Source organism: Macaca mulatta, chromosome 11, assembly GCF_049350105.2.
Source record: "Macaca mulatta isolate MMU2019108-1 chromosome 11, T2T-MMU8v2.0, whole genome shotgun sequence".
NCBI classification, from domain to species: domain Eukaryota; kingdom Metazoa; phylum Chordata; class Mammalia; order Primates; family Cercopithecidae; genus Macaca; species Macaca mulatta.
In genome coordinates this window covers 31,719,878-31,746,612 of record NC_133416.1, presented here as the reverse complement: position 1 = coordinate 31,746,612, position 26,735 = coordinate 31,719,878, and the positions used below count along the sequence as shown (strand labels likewise).

General features: G+C 33.9%; 2 protein-coding genes across 5 annotated transcripts in view; one reads left to right on the top strand and one right to left on the bottom strand.

Annotated features, from left to right (window-relative positions):
* ERGIC2 (ERGIC and golgi 2) overlaps nt 1-14,738 on the top strand; it is a 39,873-nt gene extending 25,135 nt beyond the window's left edge. For both annotated transcript variants that reach the window (XM_015151347.3, XM_028829372.2), the window contains 6 exons: nt 5,767-5,822; nt 6,694-6,792; nt 10,298-10,395; nt 12,543-12,705; nt 14,025-14,107; nt 14,592-14,738. In XM_015151347.3, coding sequence (XP_015006833.1) covers nt 5,767-5,822; nt 6,694-6,792; nt 10,298-10,395; nt 12,543-12,705; nt 14,025-14,107; nt 14,592-14,654 — 562 coding nt within the window. In that variant the 3' untranslated portion in view covers nt 14,655-14,738. The remainder of the gene's footprint in view (nt 1-5,766; nt 5,823-6,693; nt 6,793-10,297; nt 10,396-12,542; nt 12,706-14,024; nt 14,108-14,591) is intronic.
* A 5,471-nt stretch (nt 14,739-20,209) lies between these two features.
* The window catches only part of FAR2 (fatty acyl-CoA reductase 2), a 185,825-nt gene continuing 179,299 nt past the window's right edge, over nt 20,210-26,735 (bottom strand). For 2 of the 3 annotated variants that reach the window (XM_077952828.1, XM_015151153.3), the window contains exons 11-12: nt 23,083-23,210; nt 20,210-22,169 (exon numbers count right to left, since the gene is read on the bottom strand). In XM_077952828.1, the coding sequence (XP_077808954.1) occupies nt 22,007-22,169; nt 23,083-23,210 (291 nt within the window). In that variant the 3' untranslated portion in view covers nt 20,210-22,006. 3 annotated transcript variants of the gene reach the window in all.

The following is a 26,735-nucleotide window of genomic DNA, read 5'->3' as shown; positions in this document are numbered from 1 at the left end:
GGTAAATATCAGTTACAACCTTCTACTTGCCAGGTTTTAGTAGCCAGAGAGCTCTTACCTAGACATTTCATTAATTTGTTCATTTTTTTTTTTGATATGGTATTAGGTTTTTGTCTTAACGTTTTGGTGGTCCTCATCAAAATGTAATTCCTGGCTAATCCTAGACAAGTGTTTTGATAAAGTTAGAAATTAGCAGTGTCTAGAATATAAAGTTAAATTAGGTAAAAGTTAAGAAAAAATATGAGCAGCAGCCAGCACAGAAATTGTCATAAACACTTGTTAAATTTTTGAGTGAATAAATAGATCCATTCGTCTTTCCCTCCCATATAGAGAGCTGAACTGAACAATTCTTTATTGTACAAGACATTTTTTGAGTACTTGCTATGTGCAAAGTACCATGCTAGAAACTCAGGATAAACAGTGAAGAAAAAAATAAAAGGTTTTTGCCCTTTTTAATTTATTTTATTCCAAACTGTACAGTATAAATATGACTTGTTATTTTAAATAGGCCTGACATTCTGTAAGAAAATCCACACTTTAAGCAGTGAATACGTTAATAATTATTTAATGATAGTTGTATCGAGGCTGTAAAGGAGAAGTATGGCTGATAAGAGACTATTTAACAAGGTATTAAACTTACGTTGCAAGTCAGTTGAGCCCTTATTGAGGAAAACCTTTGAACACTAGGAGAAGAGGAGGAATTTAATATATAAAGGAGGGAAGGGCATACAGCAGCAAAGAGCATGGCTGGAAATTTTAAAATATATATAGAGAGATAACATTAGATTTCTATGAAAAAGTATTTCAGTATTTACAATACTCAGATCAAACATTTATTTTTTTCTTCGTTATCTCTTGAAATTTATGTTTTGTTGTTTTGTTACCATTACCCATCTCCAACCCAGCCTGTTGCTGGGAACCTTGGAATGTCTTGAAATCGTAGCTTAAAGAAATTTAGAAGATTTTATTGCACCTTTGGATACAAACAATATTTTAGTCCAACACCAACTCAAAGAGGGAAATTTTGACAAATATTATATCAGACTCTATATTATGTCCCTTTTTAAAATTTGTTTTTGGTCTTTTCACAATTTTACTTTCCTTCACAGGTGGTAACTCATACTATCAGAGAGGCCAAATGGAAAAGCATTTGGTTTGTATCTTGTCATCTCAGGGATATCCTGTAAACCCACTCCTAATTTTTTAGTATTACATTTGTCAAGTTCAATATTGATCTTTTTCAAGGTCTCATATTACCTCTCAGACCCAATGTCAATCTCAACTGTAATATAAAAGAGTAATAAAAGGAGCATAATTTGTAGCATAATTTGTATTTCAGTATGCTTGAGTGTGAATACACTAGAAGACATAATGAAGTAGGCAGATGCTTACCACTTATATGTAGAATTTTTAAATATATAATAACTACAAATGCAAACTGAAACAGGTGTATTAGCTACTCAAATACCATGAGTGACATTTCCATTGATGAGATGATATTCAGAAATAGGAATACCTCTTTGTAATATTAAACAAAACAATATAAGCTTCCCTTAGTTTTCTGGGAGATTTAGTGTATATCAAAATGACAACAGGTACTTTATATAGTTAAATGGAGTTCAGTCCTAGACTCAGATTATTATAATAGACTTTTCATGTAGATGAGTATCTCTTAGAGCATTTGAAACTCAGGTAAAACCTGGGATGATTCTTTTTTGAATGAGACTGTCAATTTCATTGTAGGATGCCTTGTTTCTGTGCCTGTTGTCCAGTAAATCCCAATAGCAACCACTTCCCAATAATTCTGGCAACTCAAAATGCCTCTCTTCACCCCCCACCAATTTTCAGAACAACTTTTCCTGCACTGAAAGTCATGCAGGCTAGATTCTTGTCTGATAGAGTAGAAAATATTCCAGAAAAGAAACAGGTAAATTCTGAATATCCATCCTCCCTATGCAGAGTTTTAACAAGTGTCAGATAGCTACAGTCATCTGTACTATAGTGATTTAATTTGATTTAAATTTAATTTTTTGAAGAAGATGCTCACATATGCTGTTATTTCATAAAATGAATACACCTGTCAACAACAACAACAAAAAAGGAAATATTTAAAACAGCTCTCTATTCCTCTCAGAGTAAAATCCTGGGTGGTGAGAGAGGTCATTGAAGTAAAATGTATAGGTTGAGCATCTGTTATCTGAACATCTGAAATTCAGAGTGCTCCAAATTTGAGCATTGTCAACACAATGCTGAAAGAAAATGCTTAAGAGTGTTTCAGATTTCAGATTAGGGAGGCCTTCCTGGCAAATAAAATGTACATATTCTAAAATCTAAAATTTGAAACTTCTGATCCCAAGCATTTTGGATAAGGGATATTCAATGTGTAGTATTGTAATTCGGTTATTCAGAAAAACTCTAAATTTGTTTGTTTGAAAATAATAGTAGGAACACTGTTAGGCTGACAATGTGAGTGGAGCTAGGAATAATTTATGACAGTAGACTTTCTTTTTAGTACTAAGCTTGAGGTAATATACTTGACTGAACCCAGAAGAATTTACGAGACCAAACTACCAATCATTCCAGTGCATCAGGAAATGCTTTATTGAGCAGGGTTTTAGTATACTTTGTGTTGAATGTCAGTTAATACTTTTCCCTAATCATTGTATTGCCTTTTTTAAAGTGCCTGGTGTTTTGCTAGGTAACACATAGAACAAATTAAACAATGTTTAGACCTACTACGGTGTATTCTGAAACTTGACAGTGGTGACAGTTAATTGGTAATAAATAAAGAAGGCTCCTTTATGGAGAGTTTCTGTTTTCAGTTTTTTAGTTAATTGCTAGAATTGGCAACTGGGTAAAGCAGGATTGTGGTAAAGGAGATCTTCAAGGTGATTTTTTAATTTTTTTTTTAACCAGGAACAGGGAAGGATAATACTTATTTGTAGAAGTATAAAGATGTTAAAAGAATAGGTTAAATTTGAAAGATAACAGTGTATGACAGAACAGAGGTTTACTGCAGGGGCAGGCAAACTACAGCTTATATTCCAAATCCAGCCTACTACCTGTTTTTGTATGGTTCATGAGCTGAGAAAGGCTTTCAAATTTTTATTTTTTAAATTTTATTTATTTATTTGTTTGTTTTTTTTTGAGACAGAGTCTCACTCTGTTGCTCAGGCTGGAGTGCAGTGACATGATCTGGGCTCACTGTAATCTCTGCCTCCCAGATTCAAGTGATTCTCCTGCCTCAGCCTCCTGAGTAGCTGGGATTACAGGTAGCCCCCCACCACGCCCATAATTTTAGTATTTTTAGCAGAGACAGGGTTTCACCATGTTGGCCAGGCTGGTCTCAAACTCCTGACCTCAAGTGATCCATTTGCCTTGGCCTTCCAAAGACCTGGGGATTACAGGTGTGAGCCACCTTGCCCAGCCATGGTTTTTACATTTTTAAATATTTGAAAATAAATCAGAAGGGGAGTAATATAATACATGAGAAATACATGAAAGTTAAATTTGTGTCCAGAAATAAAGTTTTATTGGCATATAGCCGTGCTCATTTGTTTATATATATGGCTGCTTTTGTATTACAGTAACACAGTTGAGAAATTCTGGCAGAGACTGTATATGACTCTCTCATTACTTTGTACTTTGGTATACTATGAATTGCAGTGATGCAGTTATAATTTGACAGCATTGAAAGTGCTGTGTGTATTCCTGTCCTGCAGCATTTTATTTATTTATTGTATTACTATGTTTAAAAAAAAAGAAATATGACTTCAAATGTTGCATTTTTAAAGCACAGTGGACTTTGGATTATTTGATCAAATTTGGCTGCAGAACATCCTGCGTATTAAGCAATGACACTAATTGTACTAAAAGAATAGAGTATATGTTGATGGTGCCAGACTGATCATTCATCACAGTGTTACCAACCTGTAAAAAAGCAATGGTCAGAAAAATTAGAAAATTAAAAATGGAATATCCAAACACTAGAATTTTATAAAAAGTGAAAATGAAGCTGTAATCTTTAAGTGCCTCATTGTTTAGCAAGTAAGGAAAGTCATCCAACCATTTGATAAGTCTGTGAAGCAATGTTTGACTGCCAAAGCTAAAGAAATGACTCCAGAGAAAATAAATTTGCTTTAGACAATTAGATGACTAGCCTTCTTCAAGAAAAGTGTTCCAGTAGATGAGGACATTGAGAGCAGTATCTAATAGCCAGTTCAAAAACAAACCAGGAGATTTTGAGTAGTTCCTAAATTCTTGATCAGTGGGCAGATGTTACTAGAACTGCTTATTGTTTAATCGAGGAATCAATGCTGAATTTGAAGTGATTGAAGAATTAGTATCTGTGAATCACCTGCTTGCAACAAAAACTATAGGCAAGAATATTTTCATAGAAGTTGAGAGAACACAAATTCAGTACATCCTAAAGTAGAATCTGGTTGGTATATGTTACAAATGTATTATAACTGATGGTGGTGTGTGGAGCAGAAAAAGGCCTACTTGGATGCCTTTCAAACCTTGTGAAAATGTAGTGTTTAATGCCTGTTGTTATCCATTGTATCATCAGTAGTACTTTGCAAAAAATATTTGAATTGATGATGTATTTTAAACTGGTGTGTCAATGGTAAACTTCATTTGCTCTCCTGGACCTAAATATTGACATTTCCGTGGTTTCTTTTTGGTCAGGTATAAAAACTAAATATTCCATCTTGCCCTACTACATAGCAGTTTGATGGCTTAGCAGTACATTTTTTGAGCTCAGTGCCAAGATTGGATTTTTTCTGAATGAGAAAACTTCCATCAGTTACAATTACTGAGCAAGGAATATTTTTGGAAATTAAGTTTCATGCAGACTTAATAATGTTTAATGAATTTAGCCTAAAAGTATAAGGCAAAACCAATTTTTGTGAAATTTATATTGTAGTAAAGTTGTTTCAGTGACTAGTGATTTTGAGTGGTTTTTTTTACTTTTCATGCCTTGATAGCGTTTGCTGTCAAAAGTTAAAGCAAGAATCTAGACTCATTCTCATACTTGAATATATTTTCTGACTTTTCAAACTGTAGTTCCAGAACTTCAGACATTGATGCAAATACAAAGGAAATTTCCATGTTTCAAATTCATTTAACTGCGCAATTGAGGAAATTATGCTTTAATTTAGATTGGAAGTTATTAATCTGCAATATAATAACATGTTTATAGGTAAATAAGTGTTAGGAGAAAAATCTACTGGCATTCTGTAAATGTCTTTCAAGCAATCAATATGCTCAGCTCATACTCGTGGATTAATTTTTCAAAGATGAAATACTTAAAATGTCATTATAGATCATCATCATCAGATAAAGATTTATGGTCAGTTTTGAAAATAGGAAACATTCCAAACCCCAATTAAACAAAGTGTAATCTCCCTGCAAAACAGTTGTATTACAAAAAAAAAAGGACTCATTACTATTATATCAATGAAAAGTTTGTGAAAATTTGCTTTTTCTCATTATGTAACTACATAATATACTTGATTTTGCATCTTGGTCCACAAAGCCTGAAGTATTTACCATCTGACTCTTTACCAAAAGTGTTTGCCAACCTCCAGCAGTTTATTGCATTGCTGAGATGAGTAGACTTGTCTGCTCAGTCATAGGCCAAATACATTCTTATGTTATTTTGTACTACGAAAACTTATATAACTTAGAGAAGATCCACTTTCTGATCTTAACAAATTATACATATAAATGGTATTACTTTAATATTGTTTTTTCTCCTTTCAGGGCAATTCCACATCCTCGTGGTCATGCACATTTGGCAGCACTTGTCAACCATGAATGTAAGCAGTTTCTGACTTTTTTTTAGTAAAGACGTACTTGAAAAAAATATTATTTTTTAAAGTGCAGATGCAGTGTAGTTGAAAGTGAGCTGTTTTGAAAACATATTCATCCAAAGGAAAAAATAAATTTTTAAATTGATTTACTTTAATCTGCATTTGTATTTGGTCATGGCTCAGAGTTGCTGAGGTTAGGGAGGAAAGTCTAGTGTACTTTCTATAACTTTGACACATTTCTGCTAATTTTTAGGGATAATGAAAAGAATACGTTTGCAGTTCATTTCAATTTGCAAATTGAAATATGAATATATAGATACGTATAAAGTATTCAGGTTAGTTTGGTATCATGATTGTCATAAGACTTAAGTTTTTAAAGTCTGCTTTAGAAGACAAAACAAGTATTGGATTCCACAAAAAATTAGTTTGGTCACATTAAGCAATAGTCTGTATTAAAAATATATCTGATCAGTTTTATTATATGGCTACACGGACATCATTCCAATTCTAACAATACAGCCCTGTTACTATATGATGATTTGGAAAAGGAAAGATGTATATTTTTGGCTTTCATTATTACAGTAATATTTTCTAGACGTTAAATTTTATATAATTACAAAATTTGAGGTGTAGCATTTTGTCCGAATTTATTTTATACATTTATTTATACATTTAATTTATATATTTAAACACATTTAATCGCATGTGTTTACATTTATTTTTCTCAAAGTAATGTGGCTTAAAATACTGTATTATTATCCTTGCAGATTTTAAACATTTTCATTTGAGAATAGATAAGGATGTAAACCAGTCTGTAACATGTAATTTCGAATAATATAATTTCTCTGCTAAGTTGTTTTTATTTTTTGCCTTTTAGCTTACAACTTTTCTCATAGAATAGATCATTTGTCTTTTGGAGAGCTTGTTCCAGCAATTATTAATCCTTTAGATGGAACTGAAAAAATTGCTATAGATCGTAAGTATTTAATATTATTATTGGATTTTTCATGTAGAAAATTTTGCTTATAACCTGAATATTAATACATTTTTAATGTCTTCCTGACTACTGTGTAAAGATAATCTTTAAGTGGTTGGTGAGTGAGATGTGTGTGGAGAGAATTTGTCCTAGTAGTGGATGAAATTTGAATATTCAAATATGAGCCATAGAACAGAATAAAGAAATTCAAGTTAAAAGATGAAGTAGTTAAAAGGCAGAAGGAGTTCAATATAATCAGTAGAAATAGATGAAAAGTTAATACATTAATAGGGCATAACTGCACTTTTTTGTATTCACCAAAGAAAGAATAAGAACGAAAGAAAGGTTCAACATTATGAGAAGAACTTTCTTCGTTGTATAATATAGGTTCAAAGTTTTAAAATGCATATGTATCATTTTAGAAACCTCTCTGGAGAATTTTACAAACACCAGAAACTTAGTTATTCTGGAATGGTTTGGTTATTAACATAGAAGGAGTACATCGTAGCACAGATAACCTTTTTAAAATGTTCTTTTAACCTTCTGCTCCATTTAAAGAATCAAGTCTATCCAAATATGGAAAGATAATTTTCTTAGTTTTTTAGAAAGTTGTCTGTTTTCATGTTTTCTGCAGGTTTTTGATTGCCTCTTTCTAAAATAGTCATGTTATATACCATGTTCCAGCTATTGGACATTTAAAGGACTTCTGAAGCTTATTCAGCTAGTAGGAATTCTGTCCTTTGTAAAATTATAATTAAGGATTTAGTTTTTCATTAAGTAGATTTATTAGTATTCTATTTAGATTTATTCATATTCTTTACTTTTTAGCAGTGTTATAATCATATATTAAAGATATTTAGAATTTAGAATACTGATTTACATTCATGAATATTTTATGTTCATGTGGGAATGTTTCCCTTCAGGAAAGCTGAGTGTACTAAATTTAGAAATGTGTGGATGGAAACATTTTGAGATTTATAAGCTTTAGTCAGTATAATCTAATCTGTAATCTAAGCATATGTTAATTCTCCTCTGAAATGAATTGCATGTTACCTGAGAGATGCTCATTTGGAAACAAACTGGTCGATGCTTTGTTTCAAGATGTTAGAATGAACTACAAATTTTTGTACAGAAGCTCTTCTAAATATAAACAAGTTAATTTTCAAAATGCTGTTTTTAAGTGCACTTCTTTCTAAATTCAGAGAAACTAAGAGGTATTTAGAGTCATATTCTGAAATGCTGTTAGGTGAGTATCATCAGGTTATTCAAAGCTTTAAAGCAGTTTGTGTACTTTTCTCCTCCGTAATATATGTTTCATTCGGCCTCTTTTTCCAAAAAGAAAAACATCACCATTACATATCTGCTCTGTCAGGTACCTATCCCTTTCCTGATGTTCTCCAGAAGTATTGCAGGGGTTACTTAACAATTAACATCTTTAATGCAGTGCAGATTTGGATAAACAAGATAGATGTAGTCCCTGCCCCTCATAGAGCACACATTCATATAGGGAATTAGATCTTTAGGTAATAAGTGTTAGGGCAAATGGCTCTGAACAAAATAAAGGAGATTGCCTATGATACGAGAAAGGGCATGGAAGAGGCTGTGGTATTTGAAAAAAAACTTGAGTGAAGTAAGTAAGTGAGCCAAGTGATGATCTTTTTGAGAGCATTGCAGGCAGTTTTATTATTAACGAAGCTCATAGAAATAAAACAATCTATATATGCTGCCACAAACTAGTTAACCTAACTCCATACTCCTCCTACTCTGCCAACTTCTCAAATGGCAGGGATGGCTCACTTTCCTAATGGTAGAGAGGTGGATATGTATGTCTTAAAGACAGAGCTGTTTAAAAGAGAGAATGCCTATACTATCTAGTTGAGTGGCTTAGCCACACATGATTACTTTCTGCAGATGAATCATTCCTTCCATGAGTGAGAGGGAAGTGGAGAGTAAGGTCAAAGCTTTTACTCTTTTATGTACACAGTGGTACAAGCTTCTATTTAAATCTGGGATAAATTTTTCTGCTTAAATTTAAAACCATGCTCCCCTTGAGTGAAACCGCCTGGATTCAAGTTCTCACTCTGCCACTTAATAACTTGGACTTTGGCCTGTTTCTTAACATCCCTCTACTTGAGTTGCTTCATCTCTAACAAAAGGATAATAAAAACATTTACTTGCTTATCTAGTTGAACCTATGGATAGATGTATCTAATTATAATTTTTCCAGAGAATTCTCTAGACCTAGAGAATTAACGTGTTTTATATTATGTGAATGGGTAATTGTTTACAGTTAATTAGTAATTGGCAATATACTGATATTTAAAACTTGTGTCAAACTTAGAAATGCCTAATGACTACATAAAAATGATCCTTTTGATTACACAGTAACCCCAGGCCATCATTGAGTAGTTTCTTTAGTTTTCTTCCTACTATGATATCAGTTCCTTGTATTTATTCAAAGGCTAGCTAATTTGATTTTAGTGTAGTGTATATCTTAAGATATTAGTAGAAACTAAAAATGTGTCTTGTGGTGGTTATTCTCTTATAATTTTATCTTATTCTTAGTTTCTGTACTGTAAAGAAATGCTGGCCAGGCGCAGTGACTCACACCTATAATCCCAGCGCTTTGGGAGGCCAAGGCAGGAGGATTACTTGAGCCCAGGAATTTGAGACCAGCCTGGGCAACATGGCAAAACCGTGTCTCTACTAAAAACGAAAAAAAAATTAGTTGGGCTTGGTGGTGTGCATTGTAGTCCCAGCTACGCAGGAGGCTGAGGTGGGAAGATTGCTGGAGCCCAGGAAGTCGAGGCTGCAGTGAGCCATGATTGTGCCACTGCACTCCAGCCTGGATGACGGAGCAAGATCCTATCTCAAAAAAAAAAAAAAGCTACTTTTTCATATTTGATAAAAGGATAATAATGATTATAAGGAATATTTAACTAAGTCAGCAGTTCATTTTTCTTAAACATCTGTGTTGCCCATCTTATGCTTACTGAGAATTTGTTTTACTGAGTATAAATATGTTGCTTTCATTGGGTCTTTCTTTAAATTTTTTTTTTGTTAGACACTAAGTTATGTGTAACATTACATTTCAGATTAAATGTTTTTATTTTTTATTTGTTTGAGACAGGTTCTTGCTCTGTTGCCCAGGCTGGAGTGCAGTAGCACAATCATGGCTCACTGCAGCCTTGACTTCCTGGGCTCATATGATCCTCCTACCTCAGCCTCCTGAATAGCTGGGACCCACAGGTGCATACCAGTATGCCCAGCTAATTTTTAAATTTTTTATAGAGACAGGGTCTAGCTATCTTGTCCAGACTGGTCTCGAACTCCCAGACTCAAGCAATCCTCCTTCCTTAGCCTCCCAAAGTGCTGAGATTACAGGTGTGAGCCACCACATCCAGCTAAATTTCAGGTTAAATGTATTTAATAGAAGAATCTATTTGGCAGTAGTTTGTTGCTACTGAATTGATAAAAAGTTTTTTTTTTTTTTTTTATATTCTAGACAACCAGATGTTCCAGTATTTTATTACAGTTGTGCCAACAAAACTACATACATATAAAATATCAGCAGACACCCATCAATTTTCTGTGACAGAAAGGGTAAGTTGAATCCAACTGGTAAAATAAGTTGGTGATTTCTTTAAAAAGCATTTTAAAGTTTCCTGGCTACAAAATAAGGTGGCGTTTTACTTGCTGTCTTCCCTCATTTAAAAATCTGTGGAAGTTTGGAAATGAATTAACATTTTATTTTAAATCAGAAATATATCAGAAATGAATATTAGTATATTCTAAAGCAATAAAAGTAGATATTAAAAAATCTGAAATGTTTTCTATTGCATTAAGACTTAAAATTATTAAATTGTGATGGCCTTAATTATTTTATTCTTAATGTCTTAATTTTGTAATGTGTTTTCTCATAAGTTGATATAAGCAGTTCTTGATCTGGCAGCAGATTCTTTGAATTCTATGTTATTTATTTATTAAAAATGTACTACCTTTTCTGGGCATATGTGGTTATGGATTAGATAGCAAATTTAGAGGGTTTGCCTTCTTAAATTAATGCTTTGTATTCATCTGATTGTGATGAAGAACATTCCACTAGCTCAGAGTGGTATGGCCATATAAATAAATGCTGACAATGATGAGCAAAGGTTTGGAATTGGACAGTTTAATAGACTTCTCATCTACTTTGGGGTCATGTTTTCTTATTTTTCTGTTTGAATGGTGAGTATTCAAACACTTGTATCCAAAAGAATTCTAAGGCAAAATTTAAGTGCTTTAAAATTTTTGCTTTCCTTTATATAGTGTTTTCTTTTACTAGCCTTATAACTCATGATGACCATGCCCTCAATAATTGTGGAATTTTTTTTTTCTTATGAGCTTAGATATTGAAGTTTTTAGGGGTAAAGTGTCATGTGTCTATAGCTTTTCACTTGGCATGGGGAAAGTACAAGTTCATATAACTGCATATAGGTGTATAGGTATGTGTGTATATACACTCACAAAGAAACTAGGTAAAGTTTATACAAGAACATATTGTGCTTTTCAACATTTATTTAAGGAGTGGGGAGATTCCATTTCTCACCTGTAAGATTGGCAAACACCTGAAAGACAATATATACAGTTGACAACACTTTGGGGAAAATAAGCAAACATGCAGTGCTATGGGGATGCAAAGTGGCATAATCTTTGTGGAAGGTAGTTTAGCAGTACCTGCAAAAGGACATATGCATTTACCCTTTGACTCAGCAATCGCACTTCGAGAAATCTATTCCAAAGATACAGTGGGCAAAAATATAAAAATGTGTGTTTCAGGCTATTCATTACATTGTTATCTGTAATAGTAGAAGGTTAGGAACAACCCAAATGGCACATCTACACACTGGAGGAAGATGCAATTGTTAAAAATCAAATGAGAAAGATCTCTGTATACTGTGATACGAAATATCTCCAGGATATATTTTTAAAATAACAAAACCAAAAAATATATATATATAATAGAATCCCAGGGCATTTGATTGTTGAAGGATGTGTTTATAGATAGGGTGACAAATAGTTTTTTAACTTAAAAAAGAGTGGAGTAACTGGGTTTGGTAAAGTACACAATACGGGGTGGGAGGGAGAGAGCTGACATTAATTAGTCCTGGAACCCAAAGTGAATCATTATTAGTCTTTCATTATGTAGATGCCCTGATCCCTAAAACAGTTTCTACCCTTATAGGTAGTGACAGTATATTTATAACTCAGCATGATATTGAGCATTTTAGAGCTGTAAGACAGTCACTTTATTGGAAACTTGATCAGTTGTCTTATAAGGTTGTATTGTGCTAATAATAGGGAAAGGGTTTTGTAATGCCCTACATAAAACTGTTTTAATTTCCCTTGGTAGTAGTTAGCTTCATTATTTGTATTCCTAAAGGTTGCAGTTTAGTTACAGCATGAGGAACATGCCATATATTTGTAAGCTCTTGAGCTCAGTAGAAAACTTGTATCTAAGGTGATCTTTTTGAGGAGAAAAGAATGATTCTGCTCTTTTGATAGTTTCAAAAGCTAATTGCACAAAGAATACAAAATAATTTGTCCCTGAAGAGCTTAGTCTAGTAGGACAGTTCATAAGGAAATGTGGATGTCCTTCTTTTACAATAGGGCTGCAGGGCTTAATATTGAATGTATGTAAGTAACCAGATGACATGAATTCTGTTTCTTTCTTCCTCCTGTTTCTCTGCTTCCTTTTGCGTCCCTTTTAGGAACGTATCATTAACCATGCTGCAGGCAGCCATGGAGTCTCTGGGATATTTATGAAATACGATCTCAGTTCTCTTATGGTGACAGTTACTGAGGAGCACATGCCATTCTGGCAGTTTTTTGTAAGACTCTGTGGTATTGTTGGAGGAATCTTTTCAACAACAGGTTAACAACCATTTCCTTTTTGTCTAATTTCTAAAAGTGTTGCTTACACTTAACTTGCTTCTTCTCAAAGGGGCAAGAAGTATAACAGATTTTCATGTTTCGGTATTTAAGTAGCTTTTTCTTTAATTACAAAACTCCAAAATTATATTGACTAACTAGTAAACGTAACTAATTTCATTGTATTCAATGATGTAAGGTAGATTATATAATGGTGAATTAGAAAGATCCTGGGTATTAACATCAGATTGAACTAGAATTGAATGTAAGTTCTGCCATTTACTTGATAGTAGCCTGGAATAGATCACCTACCTTTTTTGAGGTTTTCTAATCAGTAAAAGTAGCAATAATAATATATAATTTGCAAGTGTGCTGTAGAATTAAATATGAAAATGCCTACAAGGCATTTAAGGCATTTTATACAGTATGTAAAATCATATGTTACAGTACTTTGAATTATGCAATACATGAAACTAGATTTGTAATCAGTGATGTGTTTATGATTTTTATCCTGAATCCTGGAATAATTCGCTAAGATTATTTGTTGAATTGTAATGATGAAAATTGGGAGTTAAGTACAATACAGGAAAAGGAAACAATTCTATTTTCATCTTCAGTCCTTATTCAGTATTAGATGAAGCAGGATAGTTTATTATACTTAGAATCATGTTTTTAAATGAATGAATAGCTTTTCTTTGGAAATTCTTTGTTAGTACTTCATTTCAATCTATTTAAATTTGTGTTGTTGACATCATTTATTTACCAAAATTGTATTGGTTTGGGAAAACTTGAAAAGATTGTGTTTAGGCCAGGTGCAGTGGCTCACACCTATAATCCCAACACTTTGGGAGGCCAAGGCTGGCAGATCAACTTGAGACCAGGAGTTCCAGATCAGCCTGGCCAACATGGCAAAACCTTGTCTCCACTGAAAATACAAAAAATTAGCCGGGCATGGTAGCACATGCCTGTAATCCCAGCTACTTGGGAGGCTGAAGCACAAGAATTGCTTGAGCCAGGAGGTAGAGGTTGCAGTGAGCCAAGATTGTACTACTGCACTCCAGCCTGGGTGATGGAGCGAGACATCTCAAAAAAAATAATAATAAAAGATTGAGATTGATTGTGCTCAGATCATGAATTATGTGGCCTTGTGATTTTGAAAAGAAATCCATTTGTTTTTAAATCTATCTTGATTATTTTTTAACCATGGAAGTGAATAATGCAAACTGCTTTATTTTCTTCCATAATCTATTCCATTATAGTTATTTATTCTTAAATAACAGTTTAGGAAATAATTAAAAGCATAAACTTATTGTTTATTACAGGCATGTTACATGGAATTGGAAAATTTATAGTTGAAATAATTTGCTGTCGTTTCAGACTTGGATCCTATAAACCTGTCAATTCTGTAAGTGGTATAGTATACATGGTGCTGATCTCTAAATCTTAGAATCATTGTTAAGTCTATGGGCCAGTCATGGTGGCTCACACCTGAAATCTCAAGACTTTGGGAGGCCAAGGCGGGAGGATCGCTTGAGTCCAGGAGTTTGAGACCAGTCAAGGCAACATAGTGAGAGCCCCATTTCTACAAAAGATAGAAAAAATTAGCTAGGCAAGGTGCTGCAAGCCTGTAGTCCCAGCTACGTGGGAGGCTGAGGTGGAAGGATCACCTGAGCCCAGGAAGTTGAGGTTGTAGTGAGCTGTGCTCGTACCCCCGCACTCCAGCCTGGGTGACAGAGCAGACCCTGCCTCAAAAAAGATGGAGAGAGAGAGAGAATAGTAGCTTTTGGTTCCTAGAAAGGATTGCCCAAAATAAAACCTTGTGTTTAGAGGAAAGAATGTAAGGAATAAAACTAATTCTTTGGTCTTTTTTTCCCTCCTTTTCTCTTTAGGTTCCTTTTGAGGATGGCCACACAGACAACCACTTACCTCTTTTAGAAAATAATACACATTAACACCTCCCGGATGAAGGAGAAAAACTTTTTGCCTGAGACATAAAACCTTTTTTTAATAATAAAATATTGTGCAATATATTCAAAGGAAAGGAAACACAAATAAGCAGAAAACATACTTATTTTAAAAAAGAAAAAAAAGGAAAAAAAACCCCAAACTGAAATTCTATATATGTTGTGTCTGTTACAAATGTCCTAGAAGAAATCATGCAGCTAAACAGTGAAGAAGCCCAACTGGAGTATTGCTTTGAAGATGACACCTTCTTATATTTTCACAGCAAATGGGTGGTATCAAAATCAGACATTGCTTCTTGGTGATAAAAAGCCTGAAGGAAATAAGTGAAACTACATCTATGGAAAAAAAAAAAAAAAATTGAGAAGTGCAAATGTTTGCATCTTTTGTTTTTAAAAGATATGATGTCAGAATAAAATGTGGAAAACATATGGAAAACCAGTCTAGACTTTAAAGAATTCTGATCAGGTCACATTTTTAATAATAAAAAAAAAAAAAACAGGGACTAGTTCCTATGTTATAGCCATATTAATGTTAAGCCATATTAACAAGACCAATTATCCAATAATTTGGTCTTAAAAAGTAACTTCTTTGAACTCTGATTATTGACTTATCTAACTGTTGAAGATAGAGTCTTAGAAGACTAAATTCTCACAGGGGCAGGTATGCAGGTGTTATGTAGCAAAGGTATCATTCACAAATAGTATATAGAATCTTATACAGGGGAAAGAAAGCACTTTTTTAAAAAAAGATGCCAAGTTTTTAATCTAATAATATTATTGGTATATTTTGGAGGACATAGGGTGAGTTATAAAAAAATCCACTACTGATGGTGGAAATTATCAGTTTGTAAAACATTAAGAGAAAAATAGGATATTTTATGTATGTGGTGAATGGAGAACAGGGTAACTTTAAATGACAGTGTAAGGCAAATTTTAAGCACCACAAGATATATCAGATCTGAGAGGTGGCATGTTAAACATTGTCCATTAAACTTAAAACTGGATTATGAAGTATTTGCATTCAGGGTGTCCTGAATATGATTGATTCTGTATTAGATTGTGTTCTAACTTTCTTACTATTTAAGGATTAGTTCTAAATCTTCAGATTATAAAAGATTAAAAATAGTGAGAGGGAGCTATCACACAGGTACTGTTAAAAGCTGTATTTGGAATATGTGTGCCAATATCAGTTTTCCTTTTGTAATACTGAATGACAGCAGAAGAATTATCAACCAGTCTCCAAAGTTTTAATCATTTAAGGAAATGGGGAAAGAAAATTCCAGGTAAATAACAAGACTGAAAGATTAGATTTAAAATAGTGGTTTTAGAAAGTAGGATATCACAAGTAACAGTTTTTCAAATGAATTTTTTTCAAGATAAATGTATAAAAACAGGATAACTAAAATGGAGAGAAGGAGAAATAGTGATGGGTCTATTTTGCAGTAAAGTTTGTGCAGAATGATATTTTGCAGAAAATAACAGAAGCATCATTAATATATGTATATATCATTAAGAGCCATGAAGTTAACTGATGAAAATAAGTGATACACTTGGAAAGATTTTTGCATCCAGAAAATTCTTAGTAGTGAATGAGCCTTCTCTAGGTTTTGATTTATTTTTCTGAAGATTATTTCCAACAAAGTTTGGCTGTAAACTAACAGAACATCTATCAACAGGAATCTTCATAGGAAAGAATTAGAATTTAGACTGATCGCTGCTTCTTCAAGTATGCTTGTAAGAAAATTCAATAGTTTCAGGGCTTTTTCTAAATGGGAGGGAAAACAATATTGATTTAGGATTATTTTCTTTAGGATTAGATCATTTTAAGTATTAAAAAGGATTTTAAAAATTATTTTGATATATATGATTTTTAATTTTCATATTTTCCAAATACCATATTAAAATTTTAATTTATCTCCTATGAAAGGAATTTCTTTAAAGCAAAATTCTGCTTTGCCATTGATTTCCATAGGTTAAAGGCTTCCATCTGAAACTCCTCAAATAGAGTCAGATTTTTGGCAGTGGAAGTATTAAAATTCCAACCAGTCCTTTGGATGATGAAGTTTACCTGCATATTAGGATTTGTTAGGAGTTTTTGGCCTCACCAAGTGTTTCTTTTCTATTGCAGAGAGCACTTTACTCACCTACCTATTATGCAACTTTCCCTATGCCTGGAGGTGCCTCCAGAAAGGATACCCTACTTTATTACCCAATTCCCCTTTTTGTTTTAGTATTCATGGCGTCTATATGTTTATATTCCAGACTACGTATTTAAAAGTCTGAGACCTCAAATTATATGAAATGGATTTTTTAATACTATGTTTGCATACATTGACCTATAAAGAAGATAAATATTTAGGTGAATAATTCCCTGCTGCAGTATTTGTACACTTCAGACTACCTCCTAGGAAAAGCTTAACTTAGTTTTACAAAATTCCTTTTTTTTTTTTTTTTAAGAGATGGGGTTTTGCACTGCTGCCCAGGCTGAAGTGCAGTGGCACGATCATAACTCACTGCATCCCCAAACTCCTGGGTTCAAGCAATCCTCCTCCCTCAATCTGCTGAGTAGGTAGGACTACAGCCATGCACCAACAACCTGGCTAACTCTTTTTCATTTATATAGATAGTGTTTTGCTGTGTTGCTCAGGCTGGACTCCAACTCCCGGACCAAGTAATCTTCCCACCTTAGTCTCCTGCATTGCTGGGATTATAGGCATGAGCCACTGCACCTGGCACCCAAGTTACTTCTAGTTCTCATGTTAGATGATTAATATCACACTTTTCTCACGTTTTATGATAGCATTGAATTTTTATAATTAATTTACTAATCAAGATTTACAGTCTTTAATACAATCTTAATTTTGGAATTTGTAAAGGAATGACTAAGATCTAATTTTTTTTTTTTTTTTGAAACTGAGTCTCGCTCTGGTCTAGGCTGGAGTGCAGTGGTGCAATCTCAGCTCCCTGCAACCTCCACCTCCTGGGTTCAAGTAATTCTCCTGCCTCAGCCTCTCAGCACCTGTAGCTGGGACTACAGGTGCGTACCACCAAGCCCAGCTAATTTTTTTGTATTTTTAGTAGAGACAGGGATTCACTGTGTTAGCCAGGATGGTCTCGATCTCCTGACCTCATAATCCGCCCGCCTTGGCCTCCCAAAGTGCTGGGATTACAGGCATGAGCCACTGTACCCGGACAGATCTAATTTTTTAATAGTGTAAGAGAAATACACTGTGCATTCCATCTATGTCCTGAGTAATTCAAGTACCAAAAAGTAATTTAATATGAAACTCCTTGAAAATTCAGAGCTTACACTTGAATTCAAGATGCCTATTTTTGGTTGTTTAAAAGTTACTTAAACCTGAGCCTTAGGACCTTTAAAATCTCAGCCTGCCTCTTAACCTAGTACTTTTCCTGTTTTGAGCTCTAGCAAACCTTCAGCAAGCCAAGGTGGTAGGTAGCCCTTTTTCAACACTATCAAATAGAGAGGTCACCAGTTGTTTACTACCTTATGGTAAAATGCCCGGATCAAGATCCATGTATCTGCCCATATTGTGATGATGCAATCAAAGCATAGTTTTTTTCTACTTTCTGAAATATTTCTTTGATAAAATCACTTTACATTTAAGAGTAGAAAACAGACTGCCTTGGATTTTTTTTTCAACTATTGAAAATACTGAAATTTTTTTTTCAACTTTTTTGTGTGTGTGTGTCTTGAGAGAAAAGAGAACATGAAATATTTAGTGTTGCAAGCACAAACGTTCGGACTCAATAAGTGACAAACTATGAAGCATTTTTTTTGTCTTTTTAATACTAGGAGAAAATTAATGTACCGCCAAATAAGCCTCAGTTCCCATATTTAAACTTTTTTTCTCATAGAAAAGCTACAGGAATTTTAAAATATCATGTTTACATTTGCTTTTCTTCCAGATGGAGCTAAATTTCTATATGATCAGGATTTATTTTATATTTCTCATATTAAAGATGAAAAAGTGAAAATCGAGTAGTTGACTCGAATTTACATGTATAAATATGTGAACAGTTGAATACAAACAAGATTACAAGCAGTGAAACATTTAAGTAGTTTTGACAACTCCAAATAATATTTTGTGTTTCACAAAAGGAGTTAGGTTAACTTTTCCAAATATAATTCGTTTTATACTATTTTAATAAGGAAAAACTATTAAGGATGAGAAGGCATGAGATAAAGTATATATTAGTGAAAGCTATATACTAAAGCAGACCTTCAACAATAGCTCATAACTAATAAATGCTTTGTATTTTGTTTTCAAACAGTTATGTAAATCAATTTGGTGACTTCTTATACTGTACTGACATTTACTTTCTTTAAGGTATTTTTCTGGAATTGACTTAAATTGCCATATCACATCTGCTATTCCTTTTGCAGTTCCAGGTTGGAATCAGTATTTCAAATAAAGTAGGGACACATCTAAAATATTTGTGTATCAGAAAAGGTGTTTCTGGCTATTTAAACTCAAGTTAGGCATCCTTTGCCACAGTAGTATCTCCACTTTGCAGGGCACTACTGTCTCAACCCAGTTCCATTTGAAAACCAGCAATTAGTAGTCTTAGTTAACTAAAAAAAATGTTTTAAGTGATCTAGGCAGTGGGCATTTTTCCACACCTTTATGTGGGATTATGAGAATTGTTACTTCTTACTATAGGCGATTGCTTATGTTCCCAGACATTATTAGAATAGCAGTTCTAGAAGAGTAGCCATGTGGAAATTTACAAGTGATTTTTGTAAGCTTTGAAAATTATTGATGTTTTTGGAAACTAGACCGATCTACTTGAATTGTTTATGTTTATTGTAATATAACATGCTATTTGGGCATTATTAGACCAGTCTCTACCTTGAAATGCTAAGTTAATTAAATGAGGTGTTAAATGGAAGTAATGATGTTAGTTGAAAATTGCAAGAAGTGTTTCTGTGAATTGTGTGCCCATTTGCCTCAACCTTTTCTAGTATTAGTTGCCTCAGGCAGTGACTCTTCAACTCTGTAATACTTGATACTGTATCAGGTATCTTGTGGGTAGAGAATATAGGGATTGCCAGAATTTCTTTTGAAACATAGGTACCTTTTCTTTGTACTTTCCTCCTCTTTTTCCCCCACATAGAAGGTTCTTTCCCATTGCTTTGTTTATATTAGGCATTCAAGTAATTGCGAATTGGTCTTGATGTGAAATAGTTATATGCTAGAGATTGCCCTTCATACAGAGGTGTACCTGCTTTTACTGCCTAATCATCACAAAAGAACTTTGTGTCATTTATCTGATGCCACAAATAGAAGAATACTCATGTCAAAATAATCCTATTAATGGTGTTAGAAAAAGTGAAGCATTATGTACCTATAGGTTAATTTATATTCATCTGATAGTTATTCCTGTGATGTGATTTGTGGAAAGAGTTCTTTGGAAGTTATTTCCTTTTTCTGGGAGTTAGGGGGTGGGGTACAGGGGGTGTAAAGGAGGGAGAAGTGCTGCGGTAGTCAGCAGTTAAAGACAACACTAGAAGAGGGGAAGAATTTTAATTCAAATTTTTATTTAATCAAAAGTCAAAATGTGAATACTTGATTAGTGGAGTTATTGAATTGGTGAAACATACAATCAAAAGTGAATTCTTAGAACTATTATTATGTCTTAATCCAGTCCCACTGAGCTATATCTTGATTTCGTATTTTTACCATATCTATAGCTTGTATCTTAATTGATATAACGCAAAAGTACCATATAGACATCTCAAACTAAAGATCACCAGGTGCTTACTGTCAGAGCTGGGTGGTCTGCTATGGAAAGTCTTTCCCAGAATTTCGATGAGATTGGGGAAGATACTGCCCAGAAGAGTTCCTCCCAAATGCCCTTTATATAGAGCTCAGGAGAATCTGGAATAATACTGGGCTAGATACTGCCCGAGGGCCTTGTACACTTAAACTACCTCAGTGTGCCTTTCTGAATATTACTCAATTATTCCAGGAAGTGAGCATAAATATCACTGCCATTCTTTGTTAACATTTTATGCCTATGTCATTTTCAGCTAGTTATGTGGTGACTAATTTTAGTTGTTTAGGCCCCAAATAGTGTATTTGAGTAATATTCCATGTTTTTAACATGAAGAAATGCTGCAATCCAACGTACTCATCTCTCAAATATGAGGAAAGTTGGCGTAACAGTTACATTATTACTATAGGAATTGGAGAACATATATAGTTTTCACTAGTTTGCATTATACACAAAATATTTTTAAGAAAACAAAACCTATTTCCTAAACTTAAGAGTCCCTTAGTGAAGTCTATTCACTTTTCTGCTGTATGTTGTACAGTTAACATTGTGCAATGGGAATGATCACGATACTAGTCAATCCTCTAGTGATCGCATAAGTGCAATCTTCCCCACTTTATACCAGAAGCTACAGTTGAAAAGTCCATTTGAAGTTTTGTTTTGCTCAGTGGCAAAGATCAAATGGGACCATCCCTCTCCCTGTTAACCACTCTAATTGAGTCCTGAGTGGGAAAAGATTAAATATAAAGGGTTTGGCAACTTTTAGAAGGAGACTTTTGAAAGAAGGTTACCAAGAAAATGAGGATTAAAAAGATTTAGAAGTAATAGCTGTCAAATTCAAATTTGAGAATATCAATTTTGACTTAAAAGCATAATACATGAGTCCCCAATGCAAATATGCTTAATCCCTCACTTTATACATACTTATTTCCACTTCCTTTTCCTTTTAAAGAAGGGAATATAGTTAAGAAAAATGTTAAATGTAAACCTCCTTTTCTGATCCCCCAGCTGCCAAAACTCCAAGGCATAACGTGGAAAGAGACATTTTCAGGGGGGAATTACTTCCGTTCCTTCACTTTTGAGGATATTGAGATCATTCTCCTTCTACTCATCTTGATTTAAAATTCTTCTTTTGGGTACCCAGAATGGTTCCAAGGTTAGTACTGCTTGAATTCTTTTCAACTTCTGCCATGCATCTTTCCATATTTACTGAGTTTAAATGAATCCTCTCAGGGAGAAAAGAAAAGCTAAATATAGAAAAGTGGGAGTACTTTCACGTTTAATACGCAAGGACATCAAATAGAATGTTAGGAAACAATTTGAATTTTTTTCCCTAAAATGTAGGTGACTATGGGCTGGCTAGTTTACAACTTTCCTTCTCTCACTGAAATAAAAATATATAGTTAAGGAATAGGGATGAATACATAAAAGGTGACACTGACAGTTTGGGCATATTCCTTGTTACTTCCTAATCTTGAGAATCACAGTTTGCTGTTTTAGAGGTATCTGAGAGGTTCCAGATAAAAAGCTATGGTGAAATGTTCTTAAACTTTGAGCGTGCTGGATGCCCTAAAGTAGGAGAGGAATTTATAACAGAAGCTTACAATGAAGAACCAGACATTCCGAGCCATCTGAGATCTTGCAATGAGAAGACGCCAGACGATTAGGAAGAGGGCAGTATTAAAGAGGTAGTGGATATTTCGGAGCCTAGGGAAGAGACAGACATAACCAAAGTTAAAACTACCAGATACCCAACCACATTATCTGAAGATAAATGTGTGTTCTCTTGGATATGACTGGCAAGTATTAATGTAGTGCTCACAGAGTAGTTGGCATAACTTGGCCTTTTGGTTTTTGCATCTTTCATTTCCGCAGCATTCTTGCCGAATAGTCAGATTTCTACCATATTTCCCTAACTCATTTCTCTTATACCTCTCTCCATTTGAAACTATTTACAAGCATGACTAGCATAATCTTGTAAATATACTTTGATCATGTTACTGCATCATAAATCTTCACTGGTTCTTGTTCATTAGAAGGTAAATTCTAAAGTTCTTGGCTTGCTATTCAAGGTTCCTCCTTCCTGTTTTGCAAGCTACTTTTCTATCCTTATCATCTCTGCACTGCAGATCCTCTGCTTCTACCAGGATTATACCAGAGTGCTAGAATTTTGTCCCTCAGGGATTATGACTGAAAGAAATTTAAGGAAGTTGAAAAAAATTGAGGAGGGACTTTTTTCTAGGTTAAATAGCATAACCAGGTCTCCTGTCTGTTGGGTATTTATATCCCATTATGACAGAGTGTGGTAGAAGAAACAAATTTGGGTTCAAATCTGCCTCTTAGACTTACTGTGCATTACCATGGGCAAGTTATTTGCTGTGTTTAAATCTAAACATCTGTTTCATAAAAATGGAATAACAAAAGTAATACTTTCCTCATGGAGGTGTAGTGAAGTCTAAATGAAACTGTTACAGGGTAGAGTATAGAGTGCAGGACCTGTAATGTAGTAAATGCCCAAGAAATGTTCATTCTTCTCCTTCTCTGCACAAATGTTATGTCTGGTATAAAATCGGATGCACAGTAGGTGCTCAATAAATATTAACTGACTGATTATACTTACCTTTTTAAGTGTTGCTTTGCTTCTGGAATCCCAGCCATATCCTCTTTCAATAAGTATTTTTTAACTCCCAAAACATAATTTTCAATGTATTCCAACCAGTTCAACTGGCGCACATCAAAGTTGAATACCTGAGAGGCAAGAGAGATTATAGGTGGCCTGAATTGCAGTGCTGGACAGTCACTTTGTCCAGTTGAGGTTTCTTCTACATAGATGAGTGACCTTCAATTTGGGAGACATAGGTTGAACCTCTCCAAAGGAGAGATTATTTGAGTCATTATTTCAAAGGTGCTGATAATATGGATTACTATTTACATAGGAATATTTAAACATGGATCAAACACAAACACTTCACGTTTCTTGTGAGGGAGATTTAAAGGAAATGGTATTACATAGTCTGGCGAAAGCTTATGGTTGGTTTGGTATATATTTCAGCTAACCGCGGAGTAATTATTTTTAAAAGTGATGGAATAATATGTTAGTGACCAAAACATAAATGATGCAACGTTCCCTTTCCTCTTAAATTCTGGTGTTACCCGCTATCCTACCATCCTTTCCTAGAACATTACCACTTCATTATGCAGATTACACTTTGGTAAGCAAAGCCTTAAGGAATAAGTTACCATAATTTATATTTAAGAAGAGAGTAGTAGTGAAAGTAAAAAGGAGTGATCACAACATGGGGGAGGAGTAGGGAAGAAGGAGAAGGAAGAGATCTGTTTACGGAGAGAAATTTTGCCACGTAGAAGATAGATATAGAGAGTGACAATAAAGAAAAAGGATTAAAAATTTTAAGGTATCTTTGAGGAAGAGAAAAGACAGACACTTGCATGACCAAAAATATATTCTTTTTTTTGGTTTGTTACGAAAAAGCTGGAGTAAAGATTTGAATTGCATTCCATAGATTTTATTTTTTGTGTACTTTCTTTGAAAATGACGCTGGGCTGACACAGGATCATGAGGTGGCCCAGATTTATATGGTTTACAAATGGAGATAGGATGAGTTCGGAAGAGAAACCTGATAGGTCGTTCTTGAGCCATCCAGGGATCTTTTCAAAATCTCCATATAAAGGGCTTAACTGGAAAAAGAAAGGGAGGAAATGATCTTCAAATATATTAGAAAAAATAGTTTTGATTGAATATGAAGAATTTAGGGCACTAAAACCTGTTAGTAGAAAGACTGTCAAGAAGATTCTGGTATCATCTCTGGAAATATTTCAAGTATTAGGTATTCTTGGAGAGTTTGGTATGACCCTGTTATCAAATAACAGATTGCATCAGTGAGTGGATTTGGTTCAATAGGGTTTTATGTGGTGTATTTGGAGAGAATGGCCTGGAAAAATGGACTTGTGCTAGCCATTTAAAAAGTCTAATATTTATAAATCTTAGCAAGGGGAGGGTTTGTTTAAGGTGCCTTTGTCCTTCCAACTGGGTACTCTTCTCTCTCTTTGGACATACAGCACTCTCAGATCACTTTTTATATTAATCCCTGGAGATTAAAAAAAAAAAAAAAAGCCTATCTTTAGTGGAGAGTTTCTCGTTACTCTTAACTTACTGAACTTCTGGTGAGGCCTCACTAGGAAGGATTTTAATAGCTAAAAAGTCTTAATCCAAATAAATGATGTTCCTAGAATAACAAGAATGATGTTCCTTTGAATGGCACAAAGTAGACATTCAATAAATACTTGCTGAATACATTAATGAATTATAGAACTTTGGTCAAATTAATTTAAATATTAATTTTGAAAGCCAAAATTGTTTCTTTTTTGTTATACAACACTTTCTTCTATTTAGTCTGTATATAAGGTTTACATGAGGATGACCAAAGTAAACTCTTAGTTTGATCAGGGCTTAGATGGTACCAAATAAAAGGCATACATTATCAAAACCAAAAAGCCAGTCACCACTAAAGATCAAGTTAGTTAACTTTAAAACGGCTTCACCATTTTCTGAGAATCTCTTGGGTTTAATTCATAAATTGCATCTTTCTTCCAGAGTCTATATTTAGCTCTGTTTCTCTTTAGGAAATATTACATTTCTTAAGAATGTAATTGAATGTGACATCTTAAAGATTTAGTAGTTCTCTAGGGCTTCTTGATTCTTTCTCCTTTATATGCAAATTAAATGTTATATATTAATCACAGAAAACCATCTTAGAACTCGGAGGGAAGTAACTAAATATTATTAACCCTATTTAACATTCTGAGCATTCAGTAAACATTTAATAATGAGCCCTTTGCTGATTCATTGTCCATATTGCTTTTGCTTTATCCTGTCAACTTGCATGGAGAAACATGACAAGAAATAACTTTTTAAAAGTCATAAATGGGCTGGGCGTGGTGGCTCATGCCTGTAATCCCAGCACTTTGGGAGGTCGAGGCAGGCAGATCACCTGAGGTCAGGAGTTCAAGACTGGCCTGACCAATATCTTGAAACCCCGTCTGTACTAAAAATACAAAAATCAGCCGGGCATGGTGGCGGGCCCCTGTAGTCCCAGCTACTTGGGAGGTTGAGACAGGAGATGCGCTTGAACCCGGGCGGCGGAGGTTGCAGTGAGCCGAGATCTCGCCACTGCACTCCAACCTGGGCAACACAGCAAGACACTGTCTCAAAAAAAAATAATAATAAAAAGTCATAAATGTATTTACTTTGCTTTGATAACTTTTTTTTTATTTCTCTTCATTCTTCCTTTTGAACAATGAGTCCCAGGAAACTATATTTTCCTTTTCACTTTGCTACCAGAAAGCTCAAGAACAAATTCACTGCTTAAATTAACTACAGCAACTTAATAGGATCTTGTAGATTATGTATGGACATCCTCTTTTTAAATTTTTAGCTGTGACTTCATATTCTGATTCATATTTCCTTGGTTTTGCATTTTTTTATTTCTATTTTGTTCTTTCATTATGTGTATTTTTTGCAAGATACCTCAAACCTTTGTGAGATTTAGAGTATTAACAAAGAGAGCAGATGAGATTAGTGAGTTCCAGAGTGCTTCAAAGACTTATCCAAAAGATGAATTGCTTTTTGAAAGAAATTCCATTATCACTTTGATTGGATATGGTTTTTATAGCATCATTAATATTGCTTAGTCATTCATATAAGCAGAGACTTTTATTTTTATACTGTTTAACATTTCTAAGTTTGATTTCAGAGTGGCCCTGTTCAGAATCTTGATTCCATATGGCAATTCAAACTGAATTTTGAGCCACACCAGAATTTGGTAATTACATTTAGTACTATTACTTTTGCTAAGATATTTTTGAGAGCATATGTTAAATCCACTGAAGCTTTGATTCTTTTTCACAAAATTTTGAAAGGTTAAAATAGTAAAATGTCAGAAATGAACCTAGGCTCATTACCTTTTGAGTTATTTAGGCAGGAAAATTCCATGGAGAAAATACATAAGGATAAGCCTACAGAGAGTTTAAAGCTAAATTTTAAAAGAACTTACGATAGCTTGAATTTATTTGTTTTTGATTTATAAACTGGCTTAATCATCATTCATTTCAAACACTAGTGCTAGAAGAATTTTGTCTATGTGTGGTGTGTAAACATTTCTGAATAACTATTTCATATCACTTTGAGAGGTAGCAATGATTTCAGATAAAATATCCCTCTAAATCTTGCCTTTTTTGGCCTAATATAGTACTTAT